Source organism: Leptonychotes weddellii, chromosome 3 (assembly GCF_054177405.1).
Source record: "Leptonychotes weddellii isolate Sample4059 chromosome 3, ASM5417740v2, whole genome shotgun sequence".
Lineage (NCBI taxonomy): Eukaryota > Metazoa > Chordata > Mammalia > Carnivora > Phocidae > Leptonychotes > Leptonychotes weddellii.
The window spans coordinates 165,173,297-165,190,232 of record NC_138371.1 but is presented as its reverse complement, the minus strand read 5'-3'; the positions used below and the strand labels follow the sequence as shown (position 1 = coordinate 165,190,232).

The 16,936-nt window shown below is 42.1% G+C and overlaps 1 protein-coding gene across 24 annotated transcripts in view; it reads left to right on the top strand.

Annotated features, from left to right (window-relative positions):
• DOCK9 (dedicator of cytokinesis 9) overlaps window positions 1–16,936 on the top strand; it is a 322,858-nt gene that overhangs the window by 126,946 nt on the left and 178,976 nt on the right. For all 24 annotated transcript variants that reach the window (XM_081815144.1, XM_081815147.1, XM_081815151.1 and 21 more), the window contains exons 3-4: window positions 12,187–12,276; window positions 16,480–16,562. In XM_081815144.1, coding sequence (XP_081671270.1) covers window positions 12,187–12,276; window positions 16,480–16,562 — 173 coding nt within the window. The remainder of the gene's footprint in view (window positions 1–12,186; window positions 12,277–16,479; window positions 16,563–16,936) is intronic.

Here is a 16,936-nt window from a genome sequence, read left to right as displayed (position 1 = left end):
AGGGTTGCCTGGCAGAGCCTAGATACTGTCAGGTGTGTCCTGCTCGGAGTGTCCAGCATCAGCCTGAGCGTGCGTGCTGAGTGTGTGCATGAGATCCAGAGAGGACAGAGTAAGGAAGTTCAGCGAAGTCCCCGATGTCAGAGGTCCTCGAGTCAGGACTTCTCCATCTGCTTAGTGTTTTATGGTGGAGCATAATCTCAGCTCTACCGTGTTTAAAATAAGACTTTGGATGGCATCCCAGGAACTGATGTGCTGAGGCCCGATGCTCTGACAAGACCAGCGCAGCGGTGGTGGTGCTGACAAACGCATGGAGGGATCTGAGAGCAATCGTCCTTGGTGCATCAGTGCAACTGTACTCCTGAGTGATGAGGAGAACACGAGGAGAGCTCACCAATATCTTGGAATATGTAAATAATGGCCATGTTTTAACACGAAGCATATTCACTATGCTAGGTGTTCACACAAAGAAAGGTATGGTCTTTTCAGCAACTAAAATTGCATTCTAGAGAAAGATTACAGAGCCATACACAGATAAGTAGAAAACAAAAGAAACTGTGCTTGCTTATGCCTTCCTCAAGGTTTTGTTACCAAGTGGAACATAAATCCATCACAGGGATGGTAGATGCTCTAGACCCAAGATTTACTCATGTGACCTGAAGTTTAGCCCCAGGTCTCTCTGTTATTAATCTGGGTGTTGGGGTAAATGAGAAGCCTTCTTAAAACTCACTTTTCTTAATCTATAGTTCAGAGAAAACATTTGCCCTAAAATTTAGGTTCTCATAGATATGCGAGAATCCAAAGAGACAGCACCATGCAGGGAAGCTCTTTGCACCCCTGGCTGACGTCAGTTGGCAGGAAGAGAGCTGAGGGCCTAGGAAGCAGCCTCCTTCCTTCAGGGTAACATCATTCATTTTTGAGGATTTGCAGTCATGTGATGTGGAACAGGTTGAGCCCCTTACTCATGGGGAAGCTGGACCTGCCACTTGTCCCCCAAATGACCAAATGACCTGGTTTTCTGGATTACCCCCCCACCATTCTCTCTCGTGAAGTGGTACTTAAGAGTGACTAAAACCAAGCATCTTTTTAACACCAAACCAAGCCAAACATAAACCAAATAGAATCTCTAAAAACTGAACTTAATTGGTGAGTCTGGTCATGAAGGGTCCTGAACATTTAACTTATTTAGTTATAGTTTACTGCATTTGGAAAGTTATGTAATATATAATTTGGGGGTTTAGCAGAATGAAATTTTTATGACTCTCAAAGGTCTACTGACACCTATAAATGCATGTGACACTTTAGGAAACAGGACATTATGTGGTGACAGAAGCTACCTGATGGCTCAGCAGTTCTGAGACACTGTCTCATTTGGAACCCTGAGTGATCTTACAATTGAATAAAAGAATCCCCATTTTAAAATCTCAACTGCCCATTCACTCAACAAACATTTACGTTGTGCCAGATGTTCTGCTGGGTATTGGAAAAGCAAAGATGAGCAGCATAGTCCGTGGGTCTCGAGGCTGGTAGGAGACATGGGTGGTGGGAGCAGCTCTGCAGCCAGGTGGGTGGCCTGGTGCATGAGGGAGTCACAAGTCCCCATGTGCTGCAGGGCTGAAGAAGGGCAGGTGAGTCCAGAAAGATCATTAGAGCTGCTCAGCCAAGGTCTTTGGGTCTGCTGAGGAGCTTGGACTCTATTCTGGTGGCAATGAGTCATGGAAAGGATTTAAGCTGAGGCCTGATGCTAGCAGATGAGAATTTTAGAGAGATGACTGGCAGAGAACGCGTAAGAGGAACGATAGAGGGGAGCTGGGCATACCAGGTGCACACAGGAGCACCGTACATCAGTGCATTGTCGTGGGGACGTCCAGCAAGGAAAGTCACTGACGTCACACAGTGCGGCACTATTGAGCAAGCAGAGAAGGATGGTGCAGGATGGGAGCCTGGGGAGCTTGCAGGGGCTGGTGAGGAGGGGCTGTGGGGACAGGCGGCCCCCAGCATGGTTTTACTGGGTTCCTTGAGTGTTGTTTTCTGTTAAATCCCTCCAGAAACCTAAATGGGATTCCTTTTCTAGACCCTTGTCCTGTACCATGCCTTGTCCATTTTCTTAATTATTAATGAATTGGACATTGAGAGATCTCAGGAAACTGAAAATGGGATCTTCTGAGGTTAATAGAACACTGAGTCAGTCGCCAAGACATGATCTCCGCAAGGAGATGTTGGAAACGCCCAGTTTCCAGCCTGGCTTGGGGCTAAATCCTCCCAAAGCGAGTCATCTGTTCTGAAACAAATATCTCTGCCAGACATTTGGAAAGGCTCCAGTACGCTGTGCTTGATAAGTCACAGTAAAGTCCCCAGAGTTTCTCGTAGTAATGCTTCATGCACAGACAAATGCAACCAAGGCCGGTGTCCAGCATATGATATAAAGGGACCCAACTCCCCAGACATGTGAGGTTCCCTGCAGTCTGGCTCAGGCCTAGAAACCAAAGAAAGGAGGTATTGAGAGCTGCCTGTCTAACAGGGAGTAGTTGAAAATCCAGGATAACGTTAGAACATTGAAGCGGCCTCTGTCCATTTGGCCCAGTTGAGCACAGTATAAATTCAACCCAGGGCTTACTTGCTTAGTAAAGGAGATGGGCCAGGCTGAGGGACGCCAGCCCGAAGAGCTGTCTTCCCTCAACCGCCTGGGCTTTGATTTCTGGCGTCATCCACTTCCCTCCCCTCACTGAGTTTTGGCCCCCTCCTACCACACCCCACGGTTGTCCTTCTGGAAGATCTTTCTCTGCAAATGCATCAAGCCCTCAAAGGTCTGAGGGCATAGTTCTACTACGTGAATTAAAACAAACACAAAAATGAACACAAGCACAGGATGCTTTGTATGGAATTACAAACAGGGTGGGGAAGAGAGAGTCCACATTTTTGCCTGAGGGTAGGTGGGAGCTGACCCAGGCCCTGAGACCTGATGGGCTTCCCTGTCCAGCAGATCATCTGTCAGAGTGGGTGTTGGGCCCTCGTGTCTGACCTCAGGCCGTCCGCAGGCCTCAGAGCCCATCTCAGAGGTAAGGTGGCACCTAGGAAATTTCCTGCACTCTTTGACATTCTGCAGCCACGTGCCTAACAGACCAGTTTCCGCCTCCTGAAGGCCTTCACCTGTTGTCATTCAGTGTCTCAGCTGATGCACTGTGGCCTCCCCTCTCTTCAGAGCTGTTCTGCTTAGAACACTGGAGGAGCCGTCTCTTCCTGTTTCAAGGCCTGCACTCCCTTCTGGGCTGCCTGTGATGTTTGTTTTTCTGTCTGAGGGAGGACACTCCCAGCCGTATGCTCCTTTGAACAGGAGAGATGGGGAGACAGTTGTTGGTGGTGGAAGCCTGCAGCTGGCTGGTGTTGCAGCCCACCCACTTCTCTGGGATCCTGTCTCTAGCTCATTGTTCATATGGCCCCAGGGGAAGGGTGGGCCTTTTGTTTCAGTCTCTTAATTAAAATCTTATAAAATAGGGTATTTTAAACAGCAGTGGCTATGCATGCTTCCCACCAGGAATTAAGAGGGTTGTTTTGTTAGGGTTTTAATGCCCATTCTAAAGTGATTAATAAAAAGTCCCATACCATATGGGTTGAGAGGGTTAGAACGGTAAAGAAACAATGACACAAAAGCATGTCTCTGTTACCACTCACCCTACATTTATTTAAGTCTACAGAGTGACTCTTCCCTCCCTCAAATCCAAGGATTCCTTTCCTAAAAAAATAAATGGGGTAATCAATCAAAGCAGACCTAGTATTCATCTTATTTTTTTGGATGTCTTTTAGTTTCTCTCAAAGCACCTCATAGCACTCAGATAATAAGTCATTTGAGACAGATAGACTTAGAATTCCCTGTTCACAGAACTGTGGAATTTTAAAATTACACAGTAAGCCTGGAGATCCTTAGAAAACTCTCTATTTTATACATGTGGAAAGTTAAAACTTTCCCTCAAGATCACACAGCTAATAATAGGCCACACTCAGATGAGGACTCAGGTTTCCTGGCTCTCCATTCAAACCCCTTTCCACTATCACTTCTCAGATTCTTCCATAGGAAGTTGAATTAAATTATTCACCTCACATTTCTTGCGGTTTGAAACATGAGCTTCTCGGTATCCCAGCTTCAGTAGGGTCAGGGTGGTGGGTTGGCCGGCACTGATGGAGGGAGGACAGAGCCAGGTTGGGGTCAGGAATTCCATTCGTAGAGAGAGATTCCAAGCTGAAGATGAAGACCAGGGTTTGTAGCAGGCCATCAGGGGAACAGCTGTGAGTGATAAAGAAGAGGGTCAGGAAGTGCCAGGAAGGCCCAAGACTGGCCCAGATCAGGCCTGTATGGTATGTCTGTCTGTCCCTTCAGGTGACCCACGGCCCTGCCTCCCTGGGCCAAGCACCCTGGGCTATGCCTCATAGTCGCTGAAGTGACCCCAGTCTTTGGGGGGAGTCATTTCAACCAAGAGAGAAAAAAGTTTTTTTTATCTATTTGAAATTTGTTCTTCCAAATTGGACTTGGAGATAGTTACAAGTTCTGCTGTTTCTATTCAGATCTGGGGGCAACTCTGAACTCCTTCAACTCATTCCATTAAAAAAAAAAAAAAAAAAAAAGGTCTCCTGAAGATTGACCTGGGCTCTCACATGTCCTTGGATCATCTTCTGAGCCCTTTGGGCGAGGACTTCACCCCTTTCTCTTCCTGTAGCAGTTCTAAATTTTTCTTTTCAGTAACTCCTGACATTTTTTGGAATTCCTTGTAAGACTCCTGTCCATACTTGGCCAAGGTAATTAAGGATCTCTTTGTGTCAAAGACTACCAGCATTAAACCTAAGTAACAGAAACTGATTGAAAATAATTTAGACTATTATAGTAGCTAGAAGAGGGCTTTTATTTTTATTTTTTAAAAATATTTTATTTGGGCGCTTGAGTGGCTCAGTTGGTTAAGCGACTGCCTTCGGCTCAGGTCATGATCCTGGAGTCCCGGGATCGAGTCCCGCATCGGGCTCCCTGCTCAGCAGGGAGTCTGCTTCTCCCTCTGACCCTCCTCCCTCTCATGCTCTCTGTCTCTCATTCTCTCTGTCTCAAATAAATAAATAAAATCTTAAAAAAATATATATTTTATTTATTTATTTATTTGAGAGTGAGAGAGACAGAGAGAGAGAGTGGGGAGAGGAACAGAGGGAGAGGGACAAGCAGACTCTGCACTGAGTGCAGAGCCTGATGTGGGGCTTGATCTCACAACCCTGAGATCATGACCTGAGCCAAAATCAAGACTTGGATGCTCAACTGACTGAGCCACTCAGGCACACCCAGGGCTTTTATTTTTAAATTGTGCTTTGTGCTATGAGATTTCTATCCAGAGTGGTTGTCGGAGATGCTAGCTGCATTTATATTTAATTTGCAGATCTTATCACACTTCACAGTGTGAAGTGTTTCTTCCCTACCCCTTGCAAGTGCGGAAAGCTACTTAGAGAACGCTGCTGCTAAGCTTTCTTAGTAGAATGGAAATAATTCATTTCCAAACATAGAAATGGGACAGATATTCTTTGAATGTCCACCTTGATGTTGATTTATATAAAGTGGATACAGACCCTTTTTTTTTTAGCAGGAATATGATTTTAACGGATAGAAAAGAAGAGAATACCACAACCATGAAAAAGAAAATTAAGTTCACTTGTGAGGAGGGCATTAGTGTTCACTGAGTATAAATCTCCAGGTATTGATTGAGACTCTCTTACAAGCCAGATAAATAAAACTGCAGAAATTTAATGTGAATCAATTTGGCATACAGTAGACCATTACCCAAATGCAAGTTTTAATAAACAGAATCTATGGAGAAATTAAAATAGAGCATTCACTCATGCTGTAGTCTTCAAGGGAAGACTTCAGTTTTCATAATGGACCAGAGAACTATTTGTAATAACAGAAAAAAAATTATGTACAAGTAATGGATGATTATTGGTAGAGACCTATTTCTGTCTTCATTGACTATTTTGTTCATTCATTCTTGAAACATTTATTGAGTACTTAGCACAGAGACACAGATGGAGGCATGTGTATCCTGCTCTCAGAGGATTCCACAGTCCGATAGGAGAAAGTGGCATGTGCGCCTGACAGAAAGTCTTGGATAACGGAGTCAGAGGTTGACCAGCTGCTATCAGACGCGGCCTCATCGGCCGTGGTTCATAAGTCACCAAGGTCTGGGATCAGATCGTAGCTTTGCAAGTCCAGAAACTGAGTTTGTTCAGCGTGACCAGAGTTGTTTGGGCTCAGAGAACTGACTTGTAGCAGACAACCCCACGAGAGAACAAACCCAATGCTATTTAATTATGAGCCTTGAGAACTAGAATTAATAAGCCGATCAGAATACATTCATTGGCTGTGTCATCTCTCTCTCATTAGGAAAGTCTAAATGGGAATCACATTATAAACAAGTGAATTGGGGAGGCTGGACTCAGCAATGAGTGGGAAGACCTTGGGAACTGAGGACACGAAGCGACAACTCCTCACTGGTGCCAAGTCCAATGTTAATGGTGCCCCAGTGGCCCAGCTGGTAGATTCCAGTCTCTCCTGTTAAATGGGGATAAAGATGCTGACAAAATTGCTCTGCTTTATGTAAGACCCGTTCCTTCTATTGGCTCATTCTTTCCCCAGATGAGTTAAAACCATTGATTAGGCTATAGGTTGGTGGGGTTTTTCATCCTTCCGTGTTTTTTCATTCAAATTTAATTAGTGTTCTGGGCAGTTTTTCCTTTGGCATAGGATATATTTGTAGTTCTAGGATTTAATGGGTCTCTTGTGTGTGTGCAAAGAGCTAATCTAATTCGTCGTGTTTTGATTTTGCTCTTTTAACTCTCAAGTTTCTGCCCCCTTTGTACTGAATACAGCATGTACTCATCCTGTACAGTTTAGTTTAAGTGTCTTTGCCTTGGTGCACATCTTCTTGATGTCCTTTTCTCCTCCCTATTGGATTTAGATTCCCCTCTTCTTTCCTCTCATTTCAGCCTGTGCTTCTGTACCCCTTTCTCTCATACTCTTCTGTAGTACTCGCAGCACTGCTAATTTATTTCCTCCTCTTCCTCTGTCACGAGACTATAAGCTTTATAGGGACAGCAAGTACACTTTCTTAAACTTGGTGTCTCCAGCTGCTAGTTCTGTGTCTGGTGGTAGAAAGTAGTGACTCAGGGGAAGGATGGATAGATGGATGAAATGATATTTATGCTGAGCCCTAAAATGATCAGTACAATGATTTGGGGGAAGAGAAGCCATTGATCTTTACTCCTAAAGTCCAACAGACATTTTTCTCTATCTTACTTGTCCACCCTTAGGACACTGACAGAAGTCCTGGGAAAGGTGAATGTGGAAACCAGATTGCAGCTTAGTGTGTCCCCTCGATGCTTCTGTCCTTACTCTATATTGTGATTAGTATTTGAAAAGATTTTCCTGAAAACAGCAGTATTCCTCAGTACATTAATTAGGACATGTTCCTAATCTCTTACAGTCTTGTTATAGTTATTTATTGCTGAGTAACAAACCACTCCAAAGCCTAGTAATTTAGGGCAATAATTTATAATTTCTCACAATTCTGAAATCTGATCAAGGCTCAGCTAGGTAGTTCTGCTTGACTTGCTGTCTGCAGGGGCTGGAATGCTTCCCCACGTACATTGTGGTGACTCTCCCAGTTTGGCTGGAACCAGCCGTGGGCTGGCGGGCCATCTTTCTATATCTGGCCTTTCCATATGGCTAGTGTGGACTCACAGCATAGTGGTCTCAGGTAGTAGAACTTTTTATGTGGTGGTTGTCTTCCAAGAGCTGCTAGTTTGCTAAGTTTGGAACTGGCAGAATGCCACTTCCCCCTCATTGGATTGGTCAAAGCCAGCCTAGATTCAAGGAGAGGGAGATTGTCTCCACCTTTTAGTGTGAGGAACAGCATGCATATGTAGGGAAGGATAGCAGCCATCTATCTAAAAGAGATCATCTAAAACATCCAATTTTATATACAACAAGAAATAGACATAAAAATAACATTAAAGAACTATGTCTCATTTAAGTGAATGTTTTTGTTTTTTTTTTTAAGATTTTATTTATTTATTTTGAGAGAGAGAATGAGAGAGAGAGAGCACATGAGAGGGGGGAGGGTCAGAGGGAGAAGCAGACTCCCTGCTGAGGAGGGAGCCTGATGTGGGATTCGATCCTGGGACTCCAGGATCATGACCTGAGCCGAAGGCAGTTGCTTAACCAACTGAGCCACCCAGGCGCCCTAAGTGAATGGTTTTTAAGAAATGCATTAAGTTTATTTGGATGAAGTCTCCGGGGGAGCGAAGGGCTCTTGTCAGAAAACTAAGCTTTGTCAACATCGGAGCTAGGACTTGATCAGTAATGGACTCAAACCTAGTATCCTGGTACTGGTGGGTAGTAAATAAACACACAGATGATTGGTTTAATTATGCCTGGTGCTCTCTTATCTGTTAAAGGTCAGGTCTCTAATGATTAAAGTTGCTTTCTTTATAAAATGAGAGCATAATGGCACTCACTCTGATCTACAAGAATCAAAAAGATCCATATCCTATTTTTCTCACCTTAGAGGCGTTTGGAAAAGTGTCACACAATTAAAGTTTCTTGAGTTGGTGATTCTACTGGGAGAATGTTGTAATAAATTTTCTCTTTTGATTAGTGCTGTGATGGGAAATAGGCTGGGAATGCCTCTAATCGTCCCATTTCTTGACCTGAGCATTTCCTGAACATTTTGAAAGTGTAATAATTAGTTTCAAAAATCTTGATAGACCCAAATACATCAAGATAAGTAGGGCTGTAGAGTGAATCCTTCTTTGAAGCATACACGGTTTCTTGAACAATTACCCTTTTCTTATATTATTCCTGATTTTTAATAGTTTTGACAACCTCTTAGAATCACTTCTCACTTGGAAACTTTTGGAATAGATTATGCCTCTTCAGTGCTTGTTGTTACATATCTCTTTGGTATTTCATGGGAACAGGTGGGAAGTAAGGGTCACCATTTGTGATATTTGTAAAGAAATCAAGAGCAAGGGCCTATAAAGCCCTTTTGGAGGCTGAATGAATTAGTAATTCACCCATTAAGGACTTAGTGGAGAATGGAGTTCCTTCTTTCCCTTTCTTCAGAATAAGGGGACTTATTCTAAAAACAGAGCTTAAGATTACTTTCAAAGATTGACACCATGCAAAAATGAGTAAAATAGGTGAAGGAGACATGACATTGAGAAAACAGGGGCAGGAAATAAAATTAAATTATATTTAAGATATATGCCATGAAGTTTTCTACCTGTGCTCGAGGGGAGATTAACGGATTTGACCTAAAGTTTCCTCCAACCAAAGGAAGAAGAAAAACATTTGGGACAAATGCTGGGAGATCCCAGCTTAGGTAAGTAGCCACGAAGAGCTACCGCAGGGTAGATCTCTTAACAAAATGTTTTCATGTATGCTGTTTTTGTAACTACGATCTGTTAATAGTATCCAAGGATTACAGTCCTTGGGAGAAAAAATCTAGAACATTGCTTTCTGAAGCCTGAGGTCTCATTTCCTCATTTTGACAAAAACAGTACCTTCCAAATGACATTAATTAGGGTGGATGTGCTACTGCCTAAAGTCATGAGGCATTTTATTATTTAAAATAAGCATTAATCCTCCTTAAACACGAGAACAGTTCTAATGTTTAGGAGGGATGGTAGCATTCACAATTCATAGATCTATTCAACAACTATTGATTGAGCACCTTCTGCTTGTCTGGTTACCCTGCTGTTAGGCACCGGGGATGTGGCAGTGAATGTGAAGTAGAAAAAACACTCCTAAAACTTACATGGAATCACAAAAGACCCCAAGTAGCCAAATAAATCCTGAGAAAGAAGAACAAAGCAGAAGGCATCACACACCCTGTTTCAAGCTCTACTTACAAAGCTGTAGTCCTCAAAATAGTATGGTACCAGCATAAAAACAGACACGTAGGCCAATGGAACAGAATTGAGAGCCCAAAGTAAACCCAAGCATATACAGTCAACTAATATTTGACAAGGGAGCCAAGAATACTGAATGGAGAAGAGACAATAAATGGTTTTGGGATAATTGGCTGTTCCCATGTGAAAGAATGAAACTGGACCCATGTCTTAAACTACTCATGAAAATGAACTCAAAATGGATCAAAGACTTATATGTAAGACCTGAAATCACGAAACTCCTAGAAGAAGACATTGGAATAAAGCTCTTTAACATGGGTCTTGGTAATGATTTTGGGGAGAGGGGGTACGATAACTTAAAAAGCAACAAAATAAAAAGTAAACAAGTGTGACCACACCAAACTCAAAAGCTTCTGCAAAGCAAAAGAAACCATCAATAAAGTAAAGAAGAGACAACCTATTGAATGGGAAACGAATATTTGCCAACCATATATCCAGGGGTTAATATCCAAAATATATGAAGAACTCATGCAACTCAATAACAGAAAAACAACCCACATTGAAAAGGACAAAGGACCTGAATAGACCATTTTCCAAAGAAGGTATAAAAAAAGTGAGTAGTTCATAAAAAGATGTTCAGCATCACTAATCATTAGGGAAATGCAAATTAGAATCACAATAACATATCACTTGTGTCTGCTAGAATGGCTGTCATCCAAAAGATAAGAGATAACAGAAATAAATAAATAAAGCTATTGGTGTAACACATTAAGAAAGAAAAAAAAAGACAAGAGGTAACAGATGCTGGCATGGATGTGGAGAAAAGGGAACCGTTGTGCCTTGTTGGTAGAATTGTAATTTAGTGCGGTCACTATGGAAAACAGTATGGAGGATCCTCAAAAAATTAAAAGTAGAACTACCATATGACCCCCAATAATCCTACTTCTAGGAACATATCCAAAGGAAATGAAAACATTAATTCAAAAAGATATCCGCACCCCAGTGTTTATAGCAGCATTATTTACAGTAGCCAAGACATGGAAACAACTTAAGTGTCCATTGATAGATGAATGGATAAAGAAGTTCTGGTATATATTTACAACAGAATAATAATAAGCCATAAGAAATGAGGAAATCCTACTATTTGCAACAACATGATGGACCTTGCCGGCATTTTGCTAAGTGAAAAAAGTCGGACAGAGAAGGACAAATGCTGTGTGATCTCACTTATATGTGGAATAAAATGAAACAAGACAAAAGTCATAGAAAAAGAGATCGGACTTGTGGTAACCAGAGGTGGAGGGTAGGGGGAGGAAGAATTAGAGGAAGGGGGTCAAAAGGTCCAAACTTCCAGTTATAAGATAAATAAGCACTAGGGGTGTGATGTACCACCTGGCAACTACCATGAATATGAATGATATATGGGAAAGTTCTTAAGAGAGTAAATCCTAGGAGATTTCAAGGATCACAAGGAGAAAGTTCTTTTTCCCTTTCCCTTTTCTTTTTATTGTATTTATGTGAGAAAATGGATGTTAGCTGAACCTATCGTGGTGCTTATTTCACAATAGATGTAAAGTAAACCATCCTGCTGTATGCCTTAAGCTTACACAGTGATGTATGTCAATTATTTCTCAATAAAACTGGAAAAGAAGACATAGATGTGATGAGGGTTGCACAGCAGGGTGAATGTACTCAATACCACTGAACTCTACACTTAAACATGGTTAAAATGGGGCGCCTGGCTGACTCAGTTGGTGGAGCTCCTGACTCTTGATCTCAGGGTCGTGAGTTCGAGCCCATGTTGGGTGTAGAGTTTACTTAAAAAAAAAAAACTTAAAAAGAAAAAGGTTAAAATGGTAAATTTCATGATATGTCTGTTTTACACTAGAAAAAGGCGGTTAAGACAAATAAAAGGCAACGTAGTGGGACTAGATCAAGCACTTGGGGTTGTGGAGTGTTAGGGATTCTGAAAGGGGCCCCTACCCTGCCTGGGGGTGGGGGGAGCAAAAGGGGTCCCTGGAGGGGTCATGGGGCCCCTGACCCAGAAAGAAGGGGAAGCCATTGCCCCGCACACAACTTTGAACTTTCTGGTGCCCAAAGGGGTCTGTTGTGCGTGACCCAAGGAGGAAGAAGCGTGGGGCTGGCAGAGACCAGGGTGACTGTGTCCCTGTGGGGCCCCGCTGCACCCCGAGGCTGGCTGGCATCTTTCCATCTTGGAGTAACCAAACCCTGTGCCCGCACTTTCCTCCACAGACCGCCACTCTGCGGCGACAGGGTCGATACATGTGCTCCACGGTTCCTGCAGACGCGCAAGAGGAAGCGCAGAGCTTATTTGTCACGGAGGTAATGTGTTTTTTCTACATCTATTTACACCTTATTTTAAAGCCACTTTTTGCTAACGCTCCCCCCTCTTTAAATTTCAATGATATTTTCAAGCAAGTGTCAGAGACGTAATTACATATTTGTAGTGGAAGTTAAAATAGGAGAATAGAATAGGATTTTCAGAGCCTGAAGCTTGGACAGAAATGTCAACCGGGGTCGTTTCTGACGGCTGTTTAAAACATGAATTCTGCAGAACTTAGAGGTATAGAATAAGGAGTAACTCTTATGAACTCACTGGAAATCTTTGGCAGAGGATTTGTTATTGAGATTATTTTCAGCTGAGACTCAGCACACACATTTATGTATTCATTTACTTCATTTATATGTTTATACTTGTAACTTATTTTCAAGACTAGTTCAGTGTTCATGAAGTGCCAGATGATAATGAGCAGAGCCCGACTCTATCTCTGATCAATGTACGATTCTTACCACTCTTGTTTGAACATACAAATAATGATTATCTTGTTATAGAGGAAAGAGAAATTACTGCATTTAGACTGCTTCCCCCCCCACCCCCTTCCTTGGGGTGTTTGTTTCTTCTTCCAGGTGCTTTTAGATAACATGAACTAATTAGGTCTTTTAATTTTGTTTCTTGGAGTGCTCCTTCATTTAAAAATAATGGATTTTTATCCCTATTTTTCTAATTGATTTTTGGATGATACATATGCCCATCAATAAGTTTGCCCACCACAAGGAAGTTATGCTTTTAAAAGTGAAGAGCAGGGGCGCCTGGGTGGCTCAGTCGTTAAGCGTCTGCCTTCGGCTCAGGTCATGATCCCAGGGTCCTGGGATCGAGCCCCGCATTGGGCTCCCTGCTCAGCTGGGAGTCTGCTTCTCCCTCTCCCTCTCCCCCTGCTTGTGTTCCCTCTTTCGCTGTGTCTCTCTCTGTCAAATAAAAAAAAAATTAAAAAAAAATTAAAAGTGAAGAGCAATTAAAGTGACAAAATCATAGTCACAATATTTAGTTCCATTGAGATTTTCGAAAAATTAAATATGTATTTAAAATTGTAAAAGTAATGATCTCTCATCCTCTAAAAAGAACTTCTTGTCTTACTTTCTTTGCTACTATATTAGTAAAATTAATTCTGGACAAATAGAGCCAGATATGTTTATATAGTCTTAAATGTTTATTTTAAAGCAGGATGTGGACAAACTGCCGGACCCACAGGCAACGTCTGGCCTGCAGCCTGTTTTTGTAAATAAAGTTTTATTGTAGCCACACCCCTCCGTTAGCATGACTACTTTCACATTATAACTCAGAGTTGAGTGTTTGCGGCAGCAACCATGTGACCCTCAAAGCTGAAAATACTATCTGGCCTTTTGCAGAAAGAGTTTTGTTGACCCCCTATTTTAAAACATGGAGCAATATTGATTACTAATTCAGTTCTCCCAGTTACTTAATAAATAGGATTTTGGAGGGACAGCTCTCCATTCAGTTCTTCAATCACCACAGGTTGAGCAATAACAGCTTCGAGCTATCCTGCTGCAGCCAACAGAGCTAAGGCCTCTTGGGACCCTGCCACTAGGGTGGAGTGAAACAGCACTTCCTCTCCATCCTCTGGTCCAGCCGAGAATGACTTAATGGCTTTCTTTTTAAAACAACTGCAAAAACCTTTCAGTATTAACTTCAAAATATTATTGAATTTCACAAGTTGGAAAGGTCAGTCATGGAATCAGCCAGTCGGATCCCTGTCTTTCTAGAGTTACAGTTCTCTGGATGCTGATTTCTGATGTAACCCCTCATCTTCTAGACTTTCTACATCCCCGGAGGGGTGGGGCTGCTTACCTTATTCTGTGCTTCAGCCTTAGAATTTAGCTGGTATCTGCTGTGTGCATTGTCAACAAGGACTTACTAAATGAATGACTCTCTGGCTATCTAACCTGCTTAACTGGGTTTTTTATAGTTTCTTATGACGTAAAATATTTAAACACGGTAATTATCTTACCCGTGTTATCTAAGATATTAAAAATCTGGGCACTCAGGTGTTGCATTCATAAATGCACCGATTATATACAAGTGTCTGCTTATTTATTTATTTTTTAGGTGGGCAGTTACATGTCATATTTCAGAGTAGGTTTAATGTCCTGCCAGAGACTTTGGTGGTATGATTTTAGTTGCTGCGCTTGTTCAAAAAGCTGAATAGAGAATAGGAGCACGTGCACAAGCCTGTATCACACCTGGTCAGAGCTGACTTGGCTGTGCTAATGGACCTAGAGAGAATAGCGGGAAAACCCAGACCTACAGGTAATTCTGAAATCACACTTCGTTTGGAATGTGACTTTGAGTGTGGATGTCTGATGTTCTCAATGTGAAAATGCTTTGAGAATATTTTTGAGAAGCATTTATAAGAATAAAATAGTATTTAAAAACCTTCGTCACTACTTGGCAAAGAGATGATTGAAAAATTGTTCCGCTCCCCCATCCGACTCTGTTCCTAACCCTTCTCTGCTTTCAGAACGATAACATAAAAATCTTACACTGCCTGCCCTTCACGAGCTTGCCTGTAGAGTGCTTAGCATAGTCTGGCACGAGAGAGGCACTGGGCATTGCTGTAGTTATTTTAGTGACTTTGGTGTGGAGGGGAGTTTGCTTCAGAAGGCCTTCAGGCATAAGCTGTGAAACGTAAGGCTGGCCTTCTAAATGATGAAGTGAAGTAAGCAGAACCGACACTTTGATCATGATGTGGATTACAGCCAGAGTCAAGTCAACTAGGTAAGGCACTCATTTTACTTACTCATTCAATGTTTTTTTTCCACACTGAAGTTTACATATGTGTAGCCAAGAGCTGACTACACAGAAAATCAGTTTAGCTGATGGTAACTTAATCACACGCTTCCCCTATTGATTTTGACTCATTCATATTTGAAGTTCTGGTGTATGCGGTCTTACAATCTTTAGAGTCAACGCACTATTCAGTGGATCATCCTGCATAGATGAGTGAAAGACACCATGCTGGTCCGTTGAGTCTGTTGCGTAGTAAGGTAGTTTAATGCAATGTAGGGGATGTAGAAACTTACTTTTTTCCTCTGAGGGTTTCGTCTAGCTGATGTAGGAATTAACTTGATATGAGAAACATTAACAGGAGGGAAAAAACCAAAATTTTATTATGTGCACATGGAGGTCCAATAAAGAAACTGAAACCCCAAGAAATGACCAAGGCAGGCAGTTTTTACACATTTTAGACAAAAAGACAATAGATCTATGAGGAATTGACAGGATAAAGAAGACAGGTGTTTGGGAGCTTTAATTAGTAAGGAATTCTAAGCAGAATTTAGGCTGAGGTAGTAGATGAGAAAAAAATGATGAGGTTTAATTCTGTAGCTTTCTCAACTTTAAAGTCTCTACCTCTGGTGATAAGGATTTTTTTTTACTTCTTAGTACAGGAGAGTAATTTTCATATGGGAGATTTGTTTCTGGCTTTCACGGGGACAGAGGAGGGTCTCAATGTCCTTTGAGCAGGTTGACTGCCAAGAAGCTTCAGTTCAAAATAAGCAATATGCCATTGTTGTACATTTTGGGGCAGCCTGCCCTGGCCCCCACACCAGTGTGTAGGTTAGTGTCATGGTAGAAGGTAAAGCTCCCTACTTTGGTTTACACATATGTGTGCACGCAAGGTGATGTCACGGTGCCATTGTGAACTGGAATCTGAATCTTTTCTCCTAATAACCTCACTCTGGCCCTTATAAATAGAAGGAAAAACCGAGGGTAGATTTCTATTATACTTAATAACAGAGCTAGTTATAACATTACTAAACATCCTGAAAGGGTCTTTAGGTTCACACTTTCTTCCATTTCATGTTCTAGTAGAGGGCACATGACTTCTTAAGAACCAAGGGCTTTGAAGTCAGAAGCAGTACATTGTTTGTTATGTAAATGCAGCAACTGAAGTGAAGTTTGTCCCCTTGCAAAATCTCTCTGATCATGAATGATGGTAACTTAAAGTGACCCTGTTCCCAAGGGTAGTGTTTTAGTGATTTTTAAGCTTTACAGGAACCTCTGATGGTGGAATTTCAGGCACAAGAGGGTTGAGGTGAAAGAATTTTTTTTTGATGTTTGTGTGGGTGTGCATTCATAAACCTTCCCAAACGTCCTCCAAAAGCCATCACATATCTTTTTTCTTTCCCTCTTACGCTTTTTTTTTTTTTTAATCTGTCCCCCCATAGTGCATCAAAACCTATAACTCTGACTGGCATCTTGTGAACTATAAATTTGAAGATTACTCGGGAGAGTTTCGACAGCTTCCAAAGTGAGTAAATGGTCAGGCCCCACCAGGTGGGGTCATACACATGGGCAACAGTTTTTTGCACTTGAAATGCTTAGGGAGGTATGTAACTTCATATGCAATCAGAGTAATTGGAGAAAATATTCCTAGATGGTTTATATGTATATGGAATAGCTGTTATTTCCAGGGTATTTGTCTTTTTTTTTTTTTTAAGATTTTATTTATTTATTTGAGACAGAGAGAATGAGAGAGAGAGAGCACATGAGAGGGGGGAGGGTCAGAGGGAGAAGCAGGCACCCTGCCGAGCAGGGAGCCCGATGCGGGACTCGATCCAGGGACTCCAGGATCATGACCTGAGCCGAAGGCAGTCGCTTAACCAACTGAGCCACCCAGGCGCC